This window comes from Physeter macrocephalus, chromosome 11 (assembly GCF_002837175.3).
Source record: "Physeter macrocephalus isolate SW-GA chromosome 11, ASM283717v5, whole genome shotgun sequence".
Taxonomy (NCBI): domain Eukaryota; kingdom Metazoa; phylum Chordata; class Mammalia; order Artiodactyla; family Physeteridae; genus Physeter; species Physeter macrocephalus.
Genome location: NC_041224.1, coordinates 56,571,107 through 56,593,962, shown reverse-complemented (window position 1 = coordinate 56,593,962; position 22,856 = coordinate 56,571,107). Strand labels below are relative to the sequence as shown.

At 37.6% G+C, this 22,856-nt stretch overlaps 1 protein-coding gene across 1 annotated transcript in view; it reads left to right on the top strand.

The window, feature by feature from the left end:
* HERC1 (HECT and RLD domain containing E3 ubiquitin protein ligase family member 1) overlaps positions 1 to 22,856 on the top strand; it is a 212,402-nt gene that overhangs the window by 148,410 nt on the left and 41,136 nt on the right. The window contains exons 42-58 of the mRNA XM_028494914.2: positions 1,669 to 1,900; positions 2,922 to 3,046; positions 4,051 to 4,271; positions 5,232 to 5,500; positions 6,266 to 6,318; positions 7,009 to 7,209; positions 7,928 to 8,102; positions 11,657 to 11,927; positions 12,067 to 12,280; positions 13,455 to 13,660; positions 14,453 to 14,580; positions 15,295 to 15,422; positions 16,253 to 16,453; positions 18,332 to 18,462; positions 19,295 to 19,494; positions 19,894 to 19,999; positions 21,593 to 21,739. Coding sequence (XP_028350715.1) covers positions 1,669 to 1,900; positions 2,922 to 3,046; positions 4,051 to 4,271; positions 5,232 to 5,500; positions 6,266 to 6,318; positions 7,009 to 7,209; positions 7,928 to 8,102; positions 11,657 to 11,927; positions 12,067 to 12,280; positions 13,455 to 13,660; positions 14,453 to 14,580; positions 15,295 to 15,422; positions 16,253 to 16,453; positions 18,332 to 18,462; positions 19,295 to 19,494; positions 19,894 to 19,999; positions 21,593 to 21,739 — 3,008 coding nt within the window. The remainder of the gene's footprint in view (positions 1 to 1,668; positions 1,901 to 2,921; positions 3,047 to 4,050; positions 4,272 to 5,231; positions 5,501 to 6,265; positions 6,319 to 7,008; positions 7,210 to 7,927; positions 8,103 to 11,656; positions 11,928 to 12,066; positions 12,281 to 13,454; positions 13,661 to 14,452; positions 14,581 to 15,294; positions 15,423 to 16,252; positions 16,454 to 18,331; positions 18,463 to 19,294; positions 19,495 to 19,893; positions 20,000 to 21,592; positions 21,740 to 22,856) is intronic.

The window sequence follows — 22,856 nt, the reverse complement described above, 5'->3', positions numbered from 1 at the left end:
CATACTGTTCTCCATAGTGGCTGTATCAATTTACATTCCCACCAGCAGTGTAGGAGGGTTCCCTTTTCTCCACACCCTCTCCAGCATTTATTGTTTGTAGACTTTTTATGATGGCCATTCTGACTGGTGTGAGGTGATACCTCACTGTAGTTTTGATTTGCATTTCTCTAATGATTAGTGATGTTGAGCATCTTTTCATGTGCCTCTTGGCCATCTGTATGTCTTCTTTGGTGAAATGTCTACTTAGGTCTTGCGCCCACTTTTTTTTTTTTTTTTGCTGTACGTGGGCCTCTCGCTGTTGTGGTCTCTCCCGTTGCAGAGCAGAGGCTCCGGATGCACAGGCTCAGTGGCCATGGTTCACGGGCCTAGCCGCTCCACAGCATGTGAGATCTTCCTGGACCGGGGCACAAACCCGTGTTCCCTGCATCGGCAGGCGGACTCTCAACCACTGCGCCACCAGGGAAGCCCCCGCCCACTTTTTGATTGGGTTGTTTGTTTTTTTGATCCTGAGCTGCAGGAGCTGTTTGTATACTTTGGAGATTAATCCTTTGTCAGTTGCTTTATTTGCAAATATTTTCTCCCAATGTGTGGGTTGTCTTTTCATCTTGTTTATGGTTTCCTTTGCTGTGCAAAAGCTTTTAAGGTTCATTAGGTCCCATTTGCTTATTTTTGTTTTCATTTTCATTACTCTAGGAGGTGGGTCATAAAAGATCTTGATGTGATTTATGTCAAAGAGTGTTTTTCCTATGTTTTCCTCTTAAGAGTTTTATCGTGTCCAGTCCTACATTTAGGTCTTTAATCCATTTTGAGTTTATTTTTTGTGTGTGGTGTTAGGGAGTGTTCTAATTTCATTCTTTTACAGGTAGTTGTCTAGTTTTCCCCAGCACCATTTACTGAAGAGGCTGTCTTTTCTCCATTGTTTATTCTTGCCTCCTTTATCATAGATTAGGTGACCACAGGTGCATGGGTTTATCTCTGGGCTTTCTATCCTGTACTGTTGATCTATATTTCTGTTTTTGTGCCAGTACCTTGCTGTCTTGATTACTGTAGCTTTGTAGTTGGGGAGCCTGATTCCTCCAGCTCTGTTTTCTTTCTCAAGATTGCTTTGACTGTTTGGGGTCTTTTGTGTTTCCATACAAATTGTGAAATTTTTTGTTCTAGTTCTGTGAAAAATGCCATTGGTAATTTGATAGGGATTGCATTGAACCTGTAGATTGCTTTGGGTAGAATAGTCATTTTCACAAATTGATTCTTCCAATCCAGGAGCATGGTATATCTCTCCATCTGTTTGTGTATTAATTTTGTATCCTGCAAACTTACCAAATTCATTGATTAGTTCTAGTAGTTTTCTGGTGGCATCTTTAGGATTTTCTATGTATGGTATCATGTCATCTGCAAACAGTGACAGTTTTACTTCTTCTTTCCCAATTTGTATTCCTTTTATTTCTTTTTCTTACTATAACTTTTTATGTATCATTATATGCAGTTATGAGAAGCACCATCTTTATAAAAGGCAGTATGTTTTTTAAGAGGCCATAAAGATTGGTAAGATTTTTAACACAAGATTCAATTGCAGTGGCAACATAGCAGACAGTCTTAAACTGATAGCATGAATAACTAATTATTTTGCCCAAAGTCAGTATTAGACCTTTTTTCCCCCCTGTTCAGGTGCTCGAGGAGAGGCTGATGCCCAGAACATCACTGTCCTTGCCATGTGGATGATAGAGCACCCTGGGCATGAGGATGAGGAGGAGCCCCAGTCAGGCAGCACAGCCGACTCAAGGCACGGAGCCGCAGTTGTAGGCAGTGGTGGGAAGTCAAATGATCCCTGCTATTTGCAGTCACCTGGAGACATACCATCAGCTGATGCTGCTGAAATGGAGGAAGGCTTTAGTGAAAGGTGAAATTCCAATTTCCGTATTTCTGTTCCATGTGTTATAAATGGTACCCCAAGAACTGCATTATGTCCCTTCATAGATGCTTCTAATGGTATATAAGGTTGATAACTAGAGAGAGATGAAAAGGTGGACATTTCAGTTACAAGCTTATGTTTCTGTGAAGCACCCTTAACAGAATGACATAACAGGTTTTGACTTGAATGGTGTTTTTGTGAAAATAAGGAAATAATTTTAATATAAAATTGCTGAAAAGAAGAAACTAAAAATTAAAATAAGTTTATTCTGAAATAAAGTAAACATGTTGATAAAATAATTTTATCTTATATAAGAGATATAAACTAGAATGTTCATTTTAATATAAATTGACTTAAAGTAATGCATTCAATAGAAATAGACTTATCTTTTCTGTCTCTTAATATGGGTTTATGTTTTCATTTCTTCTTTAGTTTTTAATATCCAGTACAATACACCCCTTTTTAAAGTTGTGAAATGAATCCTCTGATAATGCCTAGCCTAAAAAGAAATGTAATAAAATATTCTATAATTCTTTCTAAAATCCTCCCCCTTCAGCACTTCTTATGACTTTAAATCTTCGTTTCATTTTAGCTCATGAAGTTATATGGGGGGCTTGTGTCTTATATTAATATGCAGACTTTTTCTGACAAGCTCAGTGAATATTTTCGTAACTTATTTTGAAATACATGTTTTTCCAAGGCAAGGATTCCCAATTGTTTCAATTTTTAAGTATTTAATCACTTAGGATTTAGTTAAGGCCATTGACCTTGTTTGAATTTAAACTTGCATTAAGCATAATTTCATTGTTGGTATATTTCAAAACCAGATAAAATTATTGCTCAGGGCAATATGACATATTTATAAGCCAGACACAAAAGATATGTTTCAAAACATATTTTGTTCTCGCTAATATTTGGAGGAAAAAGTACTACAAGCAAGCTTGCACCTGTGCTTTCTGTTCGTGATGATTTTTTAAAATGTGTGTTGCTTTCAAACTTGCTCTTTTAGCCCTGATAATCTGGATCATGTAGAGAATGCAGCTTCTGGAAGTGGACCACCCGCTAGGGGTCGCTCAGCAGTTACAAGAAGGCACAAGTTTGATTTAGCTGCTCGAACATTGCTAGCAAGAGCAGGTAAGTATATGTTTCACATCCTTCTCTTGGTGAAAGTATTATATAGTTTGTTTATATTTTAAAGTAAATGTAAAAGCAACATTAAAGAAGATGTAAACTAATGATACTAAGTATTCAGTACCTCCACATTAAAAGAGCGACTATTTGCATATAACTTTCTATGCATTTATATAATTTTACATAATTTAAATCACAGCATACATTCATAGATTTATTTTTAAGTTCCCTCTGGGTGCAGAAGGCTATACTGGTCACTTGTAAATATTGAGAAATTTCATAAATGCTCTCTCTGCCCTCAAAATACTTATAATTTAAGAAGTGAAGATGCATGTTTAAGACATCACTGGTGAGAAGGAGCTAGAAAGAGCACTGTGCCAAAGTAGGCACTGGCTTTTCTGATGTACTTTGTGAATTTTAGGGCTTCACTACTAGGTAAGGCCCAGATAAGCAAAAATATATTTTTTCATTACCTTAGTAAATATTTTTAAGATTATGTTCTGGGCATGTGAAATTTAAATTATAGGGAATATATTTTCCAAACTAAAACCTAGAATATGTCATTTGTCAAAACAGAGTTTAATCTTTGAACTATTAAAACGTAAATAATGATTTAGTAATTTATGGAAACAGAAAAATTGAGACTGTCCTAGAACATATAGGATGTGTATTTAATATATAATGAAAGCGACTGACAAAAAAAAAAACTAAAAGGATAATAACAGTCCATATTTATTGAGTGTTCTTCTATATAACAAACATTATGAAATATTTTACATAGATTATCTTATTTAAACCTGTCAGCTCTGCAAGGTATGAATACTATTATCCCCATTTCACGGAAGAGGAAAGACATATGTTAGGTAAAGTTTTATGTTTATGGTTTGGAATGCAATAAGTCAGCTGAGGTAGGCTCTCACCTGCATTGTATGGCAGTTAAGAACTGGCAAAATATTCAGAATTATTTTATACATGCAAATAAAATGCCTTTCTTGTTTTGTTCTGAGCGGGGTTATACCGCTCTGTGCAGGCCCATAGGAATCAAAGTCGGAGAGAAGGAATATCTTTGCAGCAAGACCCAGGGGCATTGTATGACTTTAATTTAGATGAGGAATTGGAAATTGATCTTGATGATGAAGCAATGGAAGCTATGTTTGGACAAGACCTGACCAGTGACAACGATATTCTGGGAATGTGGATCCCAGAGGTACTGGATTGGCCTACCTGGGTGTGTGTGACTGCAGCGGGGGCTGCTCTGACTTATTTTCCTGCCCTCCTGTTCATACAGCTTACTAATAACAGCATTTCCTAGAGTTGTAACACTCTGAAAAGTCTCACATCTCATCCTAAAGTTTGGGACTTTAACACTTGAGGTTACTTTGATACCTACAAACTAGTAAGAAAAAGTCTCTCTTGTTGCTTTCTCTGTGCGATTTTATTGCTTCTCTCCCCAGACTAGATGAATAGAGCCGTGCTGTGATAATTTGATTTCTGATACCAAAGATAGATTACAAAATAGGCATCAGGTCCCAGTCAGCTCTGCTGGGTGTTTAACATGGCTACTGTGCTTACCTTGCTATCTGAATGCATGCTCTTCTTCTTTATAGGTTCTATTTAATCACTGTAATGCCTCATTCTAGGAACCAGAGCCACCTAGATCTTGTAAATGCCTCCATCCAAGGGCAGGGTACATGATGGGTTTGTATGTTTACATTGTTTAGCATTACACTTTTTGTAGCAGGGAAACTGAGAAGGTCACAGGTATAAGTTCTGTGGGAAAGAGCATATACCATATTATGTTAATAAGATAAATGAATCCAAATGACTTCTTAGAAATTCAGAAAATAGATATGCATGTTATGATCAGATGAAAGTAGTTTTTATTGGAGGGATTTTAAATCATTTGTGATGGGGCAGATAGTCATTTTTATTAATAACTTTTTTCTCAGGATAGTCAGTTACTTTTATTGTCACTTATTAGTGTGAGGGAAGGGGCAAAGAACACCTTCAGACTGTGTGATCTGGATTTTGATTTGAAAGAACTTTGTTATATAGCCTTGATGAACATCTTGCAAATATTCCAGCATATATAAACAAAGTTGTTAATTTAATATAATGAATGATCTGTTTACCTCTTCTTAATTTTATGTTAACGACTAATAATTTGATATGAAATTATTTTGTGCAGCATGTTTGTGAGTCTGAAGACAGGGAAGAAGTGGTGGTATGTGAACTGTGTGAGTGCAGTGTTGTCAGCTTCAATCAGCACATGAAGAGAAATCACCCAGGCTGTGGGCGCAGTGCAAACCGCCAGGGCTATCGCAGCAACGGCTCCTATGTGGATGGCTGGTTCGGTGGTGAATGTGGGAGTGGAAATCCATACTACCTGCTATGTGGCAGCTGCAGGGAAAAGTACTTAGCCCTGAAGACCAAATCCAAGGCAACAAGTTCTGAAAGGTACCTTGAAATTGGATAGATATCCATACTCTCTGATTGAAGTATATAAATTATCTCTCATTAAGACATGGGAATTGTAGTTTTTTTTATGTGAGGAGTAACCTTTAACCTTTCCTTTATAAAGTCCTATGATTGCTGAATTGGGGACAAGGATGAGGGAGGTGGAAGAATTCAAGTTCCTGCCAGAGGTGGGAGCCTGTAGTCTGGGAACAGTGGTATGGCCTCAGGTCCTTCACTGGAGTTTGACTGTGTTAACCTTTAATTTGTTGTCAAGTTGTGAGTGGGACCCTTGCTTTAACCTTCAGGAGGCTTATGTTCAATTTTTTTCTTTGGTGTTTCTCACCATATTTTTGACATCTTAAGGTCTTTTTTCTTGATGAAAAATATAGACTGTTTAGATTAAATGAGCTTCCATGAAAATATTATTTCTTTATACCCTTGAATAGCAACTATTTGCTGTTGAGTGGGGTTTTTGCCCTTATTGTCAACTATTAAAGTCTTTAAGGAGTTCTGGAATAGGTTTTGATTAAAAGACTTATGTAGGTAACCTAGAAACCTCCCCAGTATTTTGGTAAAATAGTCATTGATTTTTGTAAACACTTACATACCAATCGTTTTTATTACATTAGCCCATAACATGAAACACACTTTTTTATTTTGTGTTGCTTTATTAATGACTTTTAAAAATGTCCTAATGACATAATTTGCACTTTGGGGCACTAACTGTTTTATATAAAAACACAATGTTCTTCGTGTTTGGTGCAGGTACAAGGGACAAGCTCCAGATCTAATTGGCAAGCAGGACAGTGTGTATGAAGGTAGTTGTTTTGAGAGCTTCTTTATTTCACATGTATTTTTGTATGTACCTTCTGCTTAACATCTGTTACTAAAACTTACCTTCATGTGTTTGTTTGTATTTACGTACATGTTAACTTAAACTTCCCCCCAAAAGTTCAAGATAGTTTGGTAGCAATAGCCCTAGTTTTAAAAGTCAAAGGAAAAAGACTTGGGTCCTAATACTAGCTTTGCCACAGAATGTTAATTTCTGGTGGCATACATATTTTTTCAAAGTAGGGAAAGTATGTAGTACCTTTTGAATTTCCATCCTAATTGAGGAAAGTAAAAGATAAAAAATTGAAGTGAGCATCTATTTATCTGGAGCATTCATTTATTTGAAGTAACTCATTTCCTAATGATTATGGACAGGGTCAAAAACTTTTTGTTGGCCCCATAACAATATTTTTTATTAGTTGAAACCTCCATTACCAACTGTAACATGTGCTTTTGGTTTAAATGGATTTGACTGCTCTGCCTCGCTTTCCCTTAGTCTCACTATAACTCAGGAGTGCAGTTTGGTTGGGTCACCAGGAGATGGTGCCGTAGTTCATTTTGTAGGCGCTCGGCTTTCAGTCCATCTGCGTTTTAGACGTATCTCACAATAACCATTGCCAGCAGAGTTATTTCATGTTTATATTCACATACCATACACTTCTTTATTTAAATTCCAGAAGACTGGGACATGTTGGATATTGATGAAGAGGAAAAGCTAACGGGTGAAGAAGAGTTTGAATTACTCGCTGGACCACTTGGTTTAAATGACCGCCGCATTGTACCAGAACCAGTTCAGTTCCCTGACAGTGATCCATTGGGAGCATCAGTAGCAATGGTAACAGCGACCAACAGTATGGAAGAGACTCTGATGCAAATAGGTAAACTTGAAATGCTGATTGGCATGGATTTTATAGAGTCTATATTAATTTGCTTCTTAGAAAGGTAAATAATAATAATAAGGTAAAGGTTAATAATAATAAGGGTTCAACATTTCCTGTTCCATCAAGTATCTTTAGCCAGTTATTCTAATGTTTTGAAGGTATAGTATAATATTAAGTTTTTGATATTTTCTTTTTATAAAATATTGAAGTGATAAAAAGAAAATTTTATAAAATGTAGGGGGTTTTTTTTGTTTGTTTTAAACTTTGTGTTAAGAGAAACCTGGAAATGAATAAAAACTATTGCAGTATTTTTTAATTTCGGTGCGAGCGTATGGTAACTTTTTGCTGTATGGAATACTAAATAAAGAATTGGGGCAGTACTGGTGACTCAGCCCTTTATGTATACTCCAAGCATATTTTAAAAACTATATCTTTCCTATATTTGTTAATATCAGTAGAAGTGATACATGAGCAAAAATAAATAAAACCAAAAAAATTTAAGAATCTTATTTTTCCTATAATAGATTATTGACTTAGAAATGTCCATTTCTCCCAAGCAATTTTCTGTATAACAAAGTTCCAGATGAGCAAAACACATTGATTTGCTTTATTTCCTGGTAGCCTAGAACCTAGGTAGAATGGAAAATTTTTTCAGTAGTCTGGCTATTTTTTTTCTTACCTTCTTATAAACTAAGCAAAATGTTATTTTTTTCAGGTTGCCATGGCTCTGTAGAAAAGAGTTCCTCCGGGAGAATAACATTAGGTGAACAGGCAGCTGCCTTAGCAAATCCTCATGACCGGGTGGTGGCTTTAAGGAGAGTGACTGCTGCTGCTCAGGTTCTTCTGGCCAGAACCATGGTCATGAGAGCTCTGTCTCTTCTCTCAGTCAGGTAAGTGTTATTTTGTGTCAAAAGATGTTAAGTTAGCTTCTAGTATGTATTAGACAGGAGTCTGGTATTGTTTGGGAGGATAGAAGTTTTAGAAACTTGAATAGCTACTGTTGACTGAAAGAAGTTAGACATAGTCATCATTATTATTCATTCATTCAGTCAGTCAGTCATTCATTTAATGCTTAGCTCTTTTTAGGTAGAAAATATTGCCATTATAGTAACTGAGTAAACTGAAAATTTTATTATCTGAAACGGGAAACCAAGGCTGTTGATCCATTTGGTGTAGGGTAAAAATAAAAGGTCGAGTGCGTTTTTCTGCAGAGTTTACCAACTGTGTAGCTAAGTCAGCCTGTATATTCCATCGTGGAGACTCTTGCTATGCTCATACCATGGAGCATAATGTTAAAAAAGGGAAGAGAGCCAAGAATACCTAAAAGACATCCATTTAGGAAATGGTTAGGTAGGGGTATTTAACAGTAAATCATGAAGACAGAAGGACCTTGAAAGAAGAACTCAAAGTTTAGATGAGGACTTCCCTGGTGGCGTAGTGGTTAAGAATCTGCCTGCCAATGCAGGGGACACGGGTTCAAGCCCTGGTCCAGGAAGATCCCACATGCTGTGGAGCAACTAAGCCCGTGCACCATAACTACTGAGCCTGTGCTCTAGAGCCCGTGAGCCACAACTACTGAGCCTGCATGCTGCAACTCCTGAAGCCCGTGCACCTAGAGCCCATGCTCTGCAGCATGAGAAGCCACCACAAATGAGAAGCCCGTGCACCACAACGAAGAGTAGACCCCGCTCGCCGCAACTAGAGAAACCCTGAGCACCACAACGAAGACCCAACACAGCCAAAAATAAATAAATTTTTTTTAAAATGGATATTTAAAAAAATACTTAGATGAGACTGTATGGGGTTGGCTCAAGACTAGACAGTTCGGACTGTGGAAAATGAAGTTCAGAAACGGACTCACACGTGTAGATAAACATTTGATTTATGACAGTGCTTACATTACAGAGCAATGAGGAAAGGATGGTCTTTTCCGTAACTTGGGCTAGGTCAGATGGTTTATTCACTTAAGGAAAAAAAATGAGTCTTGGCCCCAACCTCAAACTATATAAAGCAAGTATTTCCAAGTGGCTCTTAGGTCTAAATGTGAAATGTAAATCAATGAAGTTTCTATAAGATAACAGAGGAAGATTTTATTCTAGATCTTGGAACAACCAGAGATTTCTTAAGCAAGTCACAAAAGACAGTCACTTTAAGGAAAACAATTGATAAATTGGACTACATTAAAAAAGAACTTCTGTTTAGCAAGTCATTCAGGAAGTAAAAAGGCAAAAAAATTAAAGGAAAAAAAAACTACTGAATGGGAGATGATCTTAGCAATGCGTATAACCAATAAAATATGTAAAGAATTCTTATAAACCAGTAAGAGAAAGACAGACAACCCAAAAGAAAAATGGACATAATAACAAAAGAGGCTCTCAAAATGGCCAATAAACATGAACAATGAGATGTTCAGTCACATTAGTCTTCAGAGAAATGAAAATGAAAACCCCATGAGATACTACTACACACCCATCAGAATGGCTAAAATTTAAAAGACTGGGAGGGGGAAAGGTGATCATGACGGTGTGGAACACCTAGAACTCTCATACACTGTTGGTGTGAAAATAAACTGGGACAGTTACTTTGGAAGACTGTTTGATAGTACCAACTAAAGGTTAATATTAGCATACTCTATGACCCAGAAAAACACTTCTGGGTATATATCCAACAGAAATGCTTACATATGTGCACCCAAAGACATAAGCAAGAACATTTATAGCAGTGCTATTCATAATAGCCCCATGCTCTCATCTGTATAGATAAATGACTTACGCTTAATTTCATTTATACGGGCATATCTTTTTTTATTGTGCTTCACTTTATCGTGCTTCGCAGATATTACATTTTTTTTTTTTACGAATTGAAGATTTGTGGCAACCCTGTGTTGAGCAAGTCTATTGGCACCATTTTTCCAACAACATTTGCTCACTTCATGTCTCTGTGTCACATTTTAGTAATTCTTGCAATATTTCAAGCTTTTCCATTATTATTATATTTGTCATGGTGATCTGTGATCAGTGATCTTTGATGTTACTATTACAAAAAGATTTCTGAGGGCTCAGATGATGGTTAACATTATTTTAAAATTAAGGTATGTACATTGTTCTTTTTTAAAAAATAAGTTAATTAACTTTTTTATTTTTGGCTTCATTGGGTCTTCGTTGGCTGCGTGCGAGCTTTCTCTAATTGCGACGAGCGGGGGCTACTCTTCGTTGTGGTGTGCGAGCTTCTCCTTGTGGTGGCTTGGGAGCCACGGACTATAGGCTTGGGGAGCACGGACTATAGGCTTGGGAGCTTCAGTAGTTGTGGCACGCGGGCTCAGTAGTTGTGGCTCGTGGGCTCTAGAACTCAAGCTCAGTAGTTGTGGCGCAGGGGCTTAGTTGCTCCATGGCTTGTGGGATCTTCACGGACCAGGGCTCAAATCCGTGTCCCCTGCATTGGCAGGTGGATTCTTAACCACTGCACCACCAGGGAAGTCCCTGTACATTGTTCTTTTAGGCTTAATGCTGTTGCACACTTAACAGACTACAGTGTAGTGTAAACATGACTTTTATATGCACTGGGAAACCAAAAATATTTGTGTGACTTTCTTTATTACAATATTCATTTTATTGTGATGGTCTGGAACTGAACCCAAACATCTCCACAGTATGCCTCTGTGTCAGTGAAAATGAATAACTGCTGCTGTGATGCAACAACATGGATGAATCTTACAAGCATAATGCTGAGTAAAAGCAGCCAGACAGAAGAGAATACATACTTTATTATTCTATTTATATGAAGTTCAGAAACAGGCAAAACTGGTTTATGGCCTTAAAAAGTTGGAATAGTGGTTACTTTTGAGGGCCTAGAGACTGAGAAGGGCCCAAGCAGTCTTCTGGGGTATTGGTAATGTTCTGTTTCTTTATCTGGAAGGTGGTTACATAGGTTTGTTCAGTTTGTGAAAATTCATGATTTGTGAACATTTCTGTAAATTATACTTTGGTAATTCAGGTATACTTAAGTATGTCAATATTTATTGATTTTTATTTTATTTTTTTTTTTTTGTGGTATGCGGGCCTCCCTCTGTTGTGGCCTCTCCCGTTGCGGAGCACAGGCTCCGGACGCGCAGGCTCAGCGGCCATGGATCACGGGCCCAGCCGCTCCGCGGCATGTGGGATCCTCCCAGACCGGGGCGCGAACCCGGTTCCCCTGCATCGGCAGGCGGACGCGCAACCACTGCGCCACCAGGGAAGCCCTGTCAATATTTATTAAAATAAAAAAGTTTCAAAGCAGTTTCCAGCTTACATAATATTTTTGGACATCTCTAAGGACACGTATGACTAGTGATAGTGCAGCTTGCCTTTTATTTTGGTTGTTGGTGCTGTGGATGATATGTGGGGCTCCAGATGGTCCCTTAAATTTATTTTCTTTATGCATCTAAAGTGTTTTCCTTTCCTGGCAGTGGTTCCAGTTGTAGCCTGGCTGCTGGTCTTGAATCTCTGGGGCTTACAGATATCCGAACGTTGGTTCGATTAATGTGCTTGGCTGCAGCAGGGAGAGCTGGCCTCTCCACCAGCCCTTCCGCCATGGCAAGCACTTCAGAACGCTCACGAGGTGGGCACAGCAAGGCCAACAAGCCCATTTCTTGCCTGGCCTATCTGAGCACAGCAGTGGGATGTCTAGCATCAAACACTCCTAGTGCTGCAAAACTCCTGGTACAGTTGTGTACACAGGTAGGATAGTTTTCAGTGCTTTTCTTATTGCATTGCTTATTCCCAGCCAATTCTTAAAGAACCTTTTGAGATAAAATCTTCTTTTTGTTCCAAAATTATATGTAAAAATTAAACCTGTTTGTTCTGATTGCCTCTTCAGAACTTGATTTCTGCTGCAACAGGGGTAAATCTAACCACGGTCGATGATCCAATTCAGCGAAAGTTTCTACCTAGCTTTCTCCGAGGAATTGCCGAAGAGAATAAGCTTGTAACCTCCCCAAATTTTGTTGTAACTCAGGCCCTTGTGGCATTACTAGCAGACAAAGGGGCCAAACTGAGACCTAATTATGATAAGTCAGAAGTTGAAAAGAAAGGTAAGTTTCATACAATTTAAATATACAGTCTTCTAATTAATTTGATATGTTTTTAAAAATATATTTTTGCATTGTTGTATGTGATGAATTACATAACATCATGTATACTTATTAAGTTAGATCATAAGAAAAGTGCATGGATACTTTTTCATTGTGCCTGGAAACAAATATTAGAAAATGTAGCAGATTAGTCTTGGTTTGATTAGATTATTTTATTAGATTATGGTTTGGGTCACCATAGATAATAATCCTGGTAGGCTTCCTGAATATAATTTGTATAAAGTAGTGCTTTTTTTTTTCTTTGTCTTAAGATGATACAATTGGAAGGGACTACTTAAACATAGTATTTACCCTTCTCTTCATCAGGACCATTCGGCCAAGAGAGATGGGCTTTTGGATCTATCAATGCATTCCCTTGACTGGCTATTAAGATCACTTTTTCAAAAAAATTTATTTATTTTTCATTTATTTATTTTTGGCTGGACCGGGTCTTCGTTGCTTTGCAGACTTTCTCTAGTTGCTGCACGTGGGGGCTACTCTTCGTTGCGGTGCACGGGCTTCTCATTGCGGTGGCTTCTCTTGTGGAGTACGGACTCTAGGTGCACGGCCTTCAGTAGTTGTGGCTCACGGGCTCGGTAGTTGTGGCTCACGGGCTCTAGAGCGCTAGCTCAGTAGTTATGGCGCACGGACTTAGTTGCTCCATGGCATGTGGGATCTTCCTGGACCAGGGCTCGAACCAATGTCCCCTGCATTGGCAGGCAGATTCTTAACCACTGCGCCACCAGGGAAGCCCCTAAGATCACTTTTGAGGAGCAAAAGCCAAACTCTTATTCTTCAGGGCATGCTCCCTCTGCCCTGGCCTTAAAATGATTTCTGCTGCGTTCTCATTCGGTGTATCCTTAGAGCAAAGACTATTGATTAGTGTATATAAATGTACATTTGCAGTGAATCAGATTTAATATAGAATTTGATGTGAGATAAATGCTTTATACCTTGTATGCATATCTTAGTGAAATGATTGCTTGAAAAAGTGCTAATTCTTAAAAGATAGTTTAACCCATTTTTGTTTGTTCACCACCACCAGCTCTCACCTGGGCATCATTTCATTGTTTTGTTTAAGCAGGTTTAACTGCCCAATTGTATGCCCATCCTTCCTATGATCCTTCTGCTGTAGGCCCTCTGGAGCTGGCTAATGCCCTGGCAGCCTGCTGCCTCTCCTCCAGGCTTTCCTCACAGCATAGGCAATGGGCTGCTCAACAGCTTGTGCGCACTCTTGCTGCACATGACCGCGACAACCAAACTACTCCACAAACACTTGCTGATATGGGAGGAGATCTCAGAAAATGCTCCTTTATCAAGTTGGAGGCTCATCAAAACAGAGTATGTATTTTGACCCCCAAGTGTGTCCATCACCTTATGAAAGATAAAATAGTTTCTCCTCTTCTCCAAGAGCTTAAAGTTCAGATCATGGGTGTGTGTATGTGTCTCTCTCTTTCTCTCTCTCTGTTACATACTCACACACACACACACACACACACACACACACACAAGCTAAATTATCAGTTATTTGTCTGGTAGTTACCAACTCTCCTTTCTCTACATGTGTATGTTGTATACTATGTGATATAATATTATACAAATGGGAAAATCAGATGGGGGATGAGAAGAAAACCAAAGGCATAGCCTCACAAAAGATGAGGGTTTATACATGCAAGAAAAGAAGCAATTTGTCTCCCTGTTTTAATTTAACCCACTGGGCTCCTGAGCAGTGACAAGGGCAGTTTAGGAAATGAAGACTGACCTCTATTTTACCAATTTAATCGTTTCTTAGTCTGTGTAATTAGTTTTGTAGAGCATGCTGAATATTTCTATTTTATTGAATTAAATAAATGTTTTTAAATTAAATAAGCATGGTTAGTAAAGATTGTGAACAGGTCTGAGATAACTCAAATGAGTTTGGGCATAGTACTTTAAAGCTATACTTCAAATAGGTGTATATTTACAAGCCAGTTACAAAAGAATGAGACCATGCATGTTGTTTTATAACATGGATACTTTTCTTTTACAATTTCATGGTAGAATTTTTTTTTAATTTGATAGAACTCTTTCAAATTATAGACTCATTTGAATTAAAACTTGCTCAAATATTGCTGGACTTCTTATCTTTTCCAGGTAATGACTTGTGTTTGGTGTAATAAAAAAGGACTCTTGGCTACAAGTGGCAATGATGGCACCATCCGGGTGTGGAATGTCACCAAGAAGCAGTATTCACTGCAACAGACCTGTGTGTTCAACAGATTGTGAGTACTGACATTAGCTCTCTTGGGTAACATTTAAAAATAAGAGAATCCTAAACATGCTTCCTCTAGGTTGTGTTAGTGTACTCAAATTGTCACTAAAATTTTTTTACAATTTTTTCTTTTAGAACAGTCTCCAGTGTTTTTTTTTTTAATTTGCAAGATAGTAATTTAGAAAATAAAAATACTGTCAATATCTGTCGACTTACTCAAAATTAAATCAAGGTCTACTATGCCAGCATTATAAATGTTCAATTCTATAAAACAGTAGGCTAGTTTTCCATCGTTCTTCAAGGATTATTTAGGAATTAGGGTAATGATATTTTTTCTGTAGCACAGTGTAGCATCTTTTATATTTTTATAGCTAGCTATAAAACTTCCCTAGCTATTAGGCAAACAAGAGTCAGTGTGCTCTGAGTGATAACCATATGTATAACCCATATAGAATCAGAATACTTTTGTGGACAAATTATGTACTACATTAAATGATGATTTGTCTAAGTATTACTCTTTTGTAATTCTACATTTTTCACATTATGACAAACACTAGCAATTATGTGATTGTCAAATACTGCTAGCCAGGCTTTTGAAATGTAAAAGCTTTTGATCTGCCTTTATGTACTATAGTCTATATAAAACCCTTCTTTTAAGGTTTAGGATTTAGTTTACTTTGTGATGATGGGGATTGGAATTCCATACATATCTGTTATGTTGTAGGGAAGGTGATGCTGAGGAAAGCCTGGGATCACCTAGTGATCCAAGTTTCTCACCTGTTTCCTGGAGTATCAGTGGCAAATATTTAGCTGGGGCTTTGGAAAAGATGGTGAATATCTGGCAAGTTAATGGTAAGAGTCACACAAATACTAGTAAACTACTGAAGCTAATTTTTTTATAAAAGCCTTTCTCTTAGCCTTCTAAGTCCAAACATTGGCTTCCCTTCACCTTGAATCTCACAATCTATTCATCAATTGTGAAAATCTGTGCATAGTATGGTTTAAATTAAAGAGGAAGTGTTCATTTCCTGACTCTTCCTTCTAGGAGTTTCAATTAACCTGGTAGTTGTAAACTAAAAATTCTTTCTATGTACCACTCAGCATTCAGAGTAGGATTTGAGGAGAAGTAGCAATCACTGCATTTTTAGCTATGTATTCTTTTGAATCACCTGTGAAATATTTCTATTAATTTTATCTGTTTCACAGGGACAAACTTGTTGATTTTTAATAACCTCTCTGGAAAGTAAAAATTATTATTGTAATCTTGGGCTTACCAGCATTTTTGTTGGCTTTTGCATGTTTGGGTAATAGCTGTTCTATCTCATAAATTTGAAGGAACAGCTAGCCTTAACTATAGGTAAATTTTGTATGTTAATTTGGTTTTCAGTAATTATTAGGAAAGGACTTAAGTGTTTGACATTTGTATGTTGATTATTTTCCTTTATTCTTTCTCCTATAAAGCTATCATTTTTGTCCTATTAATAGTTACAGAAAAGCTATGAATTTGATAATCATATGTAGTATATAAATGAAGGATCTTGCCTTGCAGTCTTATTCATTAGTAGGCTATTATGAAATTGGGGACTGCTTTGAGTGTATTAAATTAAATAGTACATATTTTTTTTCTTGTTATTGTTTTTAAGAATTAAGTGACAACTAGTTAACATTTTCTCCCTCTTTAGGAGGAAAAGGGTTAGTAGATATTCAGCCTCACTGGGTGTCTGCCCTGGCTTGGCCAGAAGAGGGTCCATCCTCAGCCTGGTCAGGGGAATCTCCAGAATTATTGTTGGTGGGACGGATGGATGGATCTCTAGGACTGATTGAAGTTGTTGACGTATCCACCATGCACCGTCGAGAATTGGAGCATTGCTATCGAAAGGATGGTAAGTGACTGGAATTGTGTCTGGTTGAGAAAGTGTTCCCCCCAGTCAAATAGATTTACTTTTTTGGCACATGCTGAGTAAATATTACTTTTGGTTTTGTTTTCTAAATTGTTCAGTTGGTATTTCATTTTAGTTAGTTACTAAGTTGAAAGATATTTCTTTTTCAACCCCTACCACACATCACTGCCAAAATAAGATCTAAATTAGTCATTTATCCTTCGTGCAAGTGTCTGAACACTTCTAGTGGGCTCTAGGTCTCTCTAGAAAGTTAAGAATGTCCAAGAGGAAAAAGGATAATAATCATTGATGGAGATGAAATTGTTAACAAATGAGTAAAATTAAGGAAATAGGGGAAGGAGGAGAAGGGGAGGGAAGTTCCTGATTTAAGAAGCCATAGTAGGAAGCCTACTTTTACTTATTTTCTCACTATCTTCCTTTGGATGGCTAGGCATCTTACTAGATAGCTTTTGTTAGATGTTTTGGGGGAGTAGGATATCTCGAAGATCCCAGCCACAGCTTATATGGTGTGCTTTTAACAGAATAGAACAGGTTTTTGTTCTTTAAATTTATTTTTATTTTGTTGTTGTTGTTGTTGAGAATTGTTCATTTATTTTTTTCATTGATGAGCTTCAGAACCATGTTGTCCAGTGAGGTTTCACAGCCATGCAGTTTCGAGGCCTGGAGGGCAGCACGCTTGCTTCTCAGATGTCTGAGAGGAAAGCTCGCCCTCTCTTCTCTTCTCTCTCAGCGTGAAGGATGCACTGCCCAGTTAGCAATCCCTGTCCTCCCCTGACAGCCCGCGGCTCCTTTTTATTCACAGAGTAATGCTAATGTCATTACTCTCAGTTTCTGTCTTCTGCAAATACTGGGGATCCTCCAGAAACATGTCATCTCCATCACTATAAGTCAGTATTCATTTGCTTTCTTCAAGGTCCATAGCCCCTGTCTGATAGTATTGTAGGGTCTCCTGCAGAGGCGGGGGGTGGCTGTGGCTCATTGTGGGGACAAAGACACGGGCGGCAGCAATTCTGGGGAGTACGCACTGGCCTGAGCCCTCCTGGTGGCTGCCATTTTCTTACCCAGTTTTTTAAAAAATAGATAGTACCATCATAGGGTTCAAAAAATTTTAAGTTTGAAAGGGTATACAGTAGGGAATTCCCTGGTGGTCCAGTGGTTAGGACTCCGCGCTTCCACTGCAGGGGCCATGGGTTTGATCCCTGGTCAGGGAACTAAGATCCCACGTGCCGCGTGGTGTAGCAAAAAAATAAATAAATAAAAAGGCATACGGTAAAAAGTCTTTCTCACATCTGCTCAGCTCCCATGTCCCCATTCTACTCCCACAGATACTGTTTTTTACTTCTTTTGTAGCCTTCCAGTGTTACATATACTTAAAGAAACAAGTATGAATATAGATTGTTAGAATATAGCATGTTTGATAGAATATGGAAACACACTGAATAGGCAATATTAAGCAAAAAAAGGGACAGGAAATTTTTTTTTCTAAGAGGTGGATTATTTCACTTCTCAGTTTCATGGTAGATTCTGGTCCAAAAGGAAAGAACCTTATACAATGACTTAAAATCAGCAAGGGAATTCAGTTTTTGTCTCTGTTTTTCAATAACCACTTCAAAAGAATGAAAGATTAAAAATGAGGTACTCCTCGTCACTTACAAATAATACTTTTAAAGTGGGTTACATGGAATCCCTGCTGTAAGCTTACATTTTGTCTAAATGTGTTAAAGAGATGTTTGTAAACTGACTTGCAGTGGTTGTAGAGGTATATATTTGTTGCAAAGTCTCTGTCTTTTAAGGGAGACAATGACAAATAAGTCTCTCTTATTTTCTTTTTAAAATTTTTATTTTGTTTTATCATGTTAGTGTCTGTAACTTGCATTGCTTGGTTCAGTGAAGACAGACCATTTGCAGTGGGATATTTTGATGGAAAATTGTTATTGGGAACAAAGGAACCGCTTGATAAAGGAGGCATTGTTCTAATTGATGCACATAAGGTAAAGCATCTTTATCTGTTGGTTGCTTTTTCTTGTTTTATACTGTAGTATTGCTTGATACTAGTTTCTCAAAGAACTTTTTTATATCAGTCACTTATGATTTAATATTCTTTTGTTATACAAAGTCTTTGGACCATGTATATAAATGGAAAAGTCTATGTAAGAAAACCACTGAGCTAAGAAAGAGGTAAAACCAAAACAGTGAAATAGGAATACCCTTGAAACACCCCCTGTCAGAGTACCTCCCACTAATGCTAGAAATTCCATCTATGAAGAATGATTCCTTTACCTTAAACAGAGGTTGCCAATTCAGATGCTTATGGGGCCATCTAGGCAAGTAACATAAATGCATGAAGCCAGGAGCTGGAAGGTGTGAAGGAGGGTAAAAAAAACGAAGTCAGAAGAACCCAATGATGACAACCATATAAACACAAGACATATCCCAGATTCTCATAGTATTAGCTATTTTTGGTGTAAGAGATGCTTTTTTTAAAAAGTCTCTTCTTTTTCATATTTTAATGATCAGTAGTCCATAAAAATAACTTTAAAATGGTGATGAAAGATAACATATCCCTTCTGAATCAGAATTTCATAATTCATTCATCCAGCTAACATTTTTTGAGCTTTGACTGCAGCAGATATATATAGTGCAGACTATATTAAAGGGTGAGTTGGTCTAGTGATTGGAAATAATATGCCAGTATCTGATTTGCATAAAATGTTGATTTCAAAATAATTGAGTGATAGAAGTATAGGTCATAAATTATTAAGTTTAAAGTATTTGTGAAGGAAGCATTACTAAGATTTTTTTTTCTACCTCTGCCATTTTAAGGATACTCTTATTAGTATGAAGTGGGACCCAACAGGTCATATTCTTATGACATGTGCCAAAGAAGAAAATGTGAAACTCTGGGGGCCTATTGCAGGATGCTGGCGCTGTCTACATTCACTCTGCCATCCATCTGTTGTAAATGGCATTGCTTGGTGCAGCCTTCCAGGGAAAGGATCCAAATTGCATTTACTGATGGCCAGGTATGTTGTAAATTTGTGTGTGTGTGTGTCTTAATTTTTATATTAGTATAGACTGTTACTTGCATTAAGTGTGGCTTCTCAATAATCTTAAACAGTTTACTGCCAGTTACTGTTCTTATAATGTGTAATACCATAAGATCACCTTAGAGGAATAAAGTTTTCCAATGTGAAGCTTGGGATATGTAATCCAAAGATATGCCATCTCCTTAACCATGTGTGATATTGTTAGAATATAGATCCTACTTGTATTTCTTGTGAAAGATTATAGCATACCTACTACAAATAAATTTTTAAAATATACTGTAGTAGTTCTATCAGGTCTTAATTGATTGCTCTTTGAAAATATTTTTACTTCTGCATATTGACATGTTTTGGTTTTATGTGATCAAATTTTTTAAGTGGCTGTCAGAGTGGCTTAGTATGTGTTTGGCGTATTCCACAAGATACCACGCAGACCGGTGTGACTAGTTCACAAGGATGGTGGGACCAGGAATCAAATTGCCAGGTGAATATTCTGGTGTTTTTCAAGACTTTATTTGAAACCAGAGGTAGTATATGTTATCAAGTAATACTCCTACTCAGTATCTCAAGTGTCAAGAGCCATTAGGGAAATGTGAATAATTGTCATACTTTGTGTGCTCTCTGAATTAGCCTAATTTTTTATAAGTCAGAGATACCATAATTGCTTGTTAAGGTGAGATGTTCAATAAATATGGAGTGGTGATCGTTTATAGTATATAATCAACACTACCAATAGGTGAGTCCTAAGTTAAAGTTTTTGGTACAGTGAAGCAGGAACACCACGGGAGCACTCCTATTCAAAGTATCTCCTCCTGATACCAGAATTCCACCTATGAAGAACCATTCCTTTACCTTAAACAGAGGTTAAAAATTTACAGTAGACAGGGAATTCCCTGGCAGTCCAGTGGTTAAGACTCAGTGCTTTCACTGCTGTGGCCCTGGGTTCAATCCCTGGTCGGGGAACTAAGATCCCACAAGACGTGTGGCATGGCCAAAAAAAAATTATGGTAGATGCTCACAGCCATCTAGGTAAGGAGCGAAAATTCATTCACAAAGCTGTGGAGAAGGTAAAACACACACACACACACACACACACACACACACACACACAGGAGTGCACATGCTTCGTATAAAGGGCATAGCTGCCACAGAGGAGATTGCCACCCTCCAGAAATGAGAGCCTATTGCCACCAGATTGTCAAATTTTTTTTTGGTGGAAACCAAAAATTCAGTGTTTTAAGTAAAATCTCCCAATATTAAACATTGGCATCTGACTTGAAATTCTTTAAAACCCTGGTTGGCTAGTTGAATTGCATCCCTGAGTTGCCAGTTTACAACCTCTGTTGCTTTCTCTTTTGTTCATGATACAAATACATTATGTCATTTTTGGGTAAATGAGTATATCTGGTATTCTGCTCTCTCATAACTAAAAGGAAGAGGGAGCTTAAAGGCAGGGAGAAAGGGGTGAGGAGGGAGGAGTAGATAGCTCACTAATGGGAGGAAAATATCACAGAAGCGGAGGTAGGAGCACTAGAGATAAATCTGATTTGCTCTCTGTGCTAAAGAGTAGCCCTTTGGACAGACCTACCTATCTCATTCCTAAAACCTGCAGAGCAAACATGAGATTAGATACCATGGGACAGACAGACCCATAAGCCAGCAGAAAGAGGAACTTGTTTGTATAGCACCAGCATGTGCAATTCACAAATCTTACAGGCTAAAAGTGAAAATTACATGAAGTGAAATTTAAAAATTAAAACACTCATTAAAAAGTAGAAGTTAGAATTTTCCTATCTCTGAGGGATAATTGGAACTTAAATGTAGTTATTTCTTCCAGTTTGAAGTGTAGAGAACTAGCTTAGAAGTGTATCAAAAAAGATGAAACAGCATCAGCAGAGGAGAACCAGGTTGCTATCTTATTATTTACTCTTGTCAGGCTAGTCCTTATGAGAGAGTTGTCCTTCCCTCCTCCCCAATTTTATACTGAAATATAAAATTTCCAAGAATGAATTGTAAATCTTGAATCTATAAATTGTTTTATTTTTCAATATTTGTTAAAAATAAAAATGAATTGCAGGATGGATATAGGAAATCAGTCGGAGCCAAATGTGTTTATCAATTGCGAGGACACATCACCCCTGTCCGGACCGTTGCCTTTAGTTCTGATGGGTTGGCCCTGGTGTCTGGTGGTTTAGGTGGCCTCATGAACATTTGGTCTTTAAGGGTAAGAGTATAGATGTTATTTTTATCTTAAGAAATGTTTTTATATTAACTTATATGTGATAAAAGTTAACCCAACCAATCCTAGGAATATGTAATAATATCTTGACTATTGAAGAAACCCCTTTCAGAGTTCTCTGCCCTTTAATTTTTTTACTTTTTAAAATATCTTTATTGGAGTATAATTGCTTTACAATGGTGTGTTAGTTTTTGCTGTATAACAAAGTGAATCAGCTATACATACACATGTATCCCCATATCTCCTCCCTCTTGCATCTCCCTCCCACCCTCCCTATCCCACCCCTCTAGCTGGTCACAAAGCACCGAGCTGAGCTCCCTGTGCTATGCGATTGCTTCCCACTAGCTAGCTGTTTTACATTTGGTAGTGTATATATGTCCGTATATACACTACCACTCTCTCACTTTGTCCCAGCTTACCCTTCCCCCTCCCGTATCCTGAAGTCCATCCTCTAGTAGGTCTGCGTCTTTATTCCCGTCTTGCCTTTAGGTCCTTCATGACCTTTTTTTTTAGATTCCATATATATATGTTAACATACTGTATTTGTTATTCTCTTTCTTTTGTTTTTAACATCTTTATTGGAGTATAATTGCTTTACAATGGTGTGTTAGTTTCTGCTTTACAACAAATGAATCAGTTATACATATACATATGTTCCCATATCTCTTCCCTCTTGAGTCTCCCTATCCCACCCCTCTAGGTGGTCACAAACCACCTAGCTGATCTCCCTGTGCCATGCGCCTGCTTCCCACTAACTATCCACCCTACGTTTGGTAGTGTGTATATGTCCATGCCACTCTCTCACTTTGTCACAGCTTACCCTTCCCCCTCCCCATTTCCTCAAGTCCATGCTCTAGTAGGTCTGTGTTTTATTCCCATCCTACCCCTAGTCTCTTCATGACATTTTTTTTTCTTAGATTCCAGTTATATGTGTTAGCATATGGTATTTGTTTTTCTCCTTCTGACTTACTTCACTCTGTATGACAGACTCCAGGTCCATCCACCTCACTACAAATAACTCAGTTTCATTTCTTTTTATGGATGAGTAATATTCCATTGTATATATGTGCCACATCTTCTTTATCCATTCATCTGTCAGTGG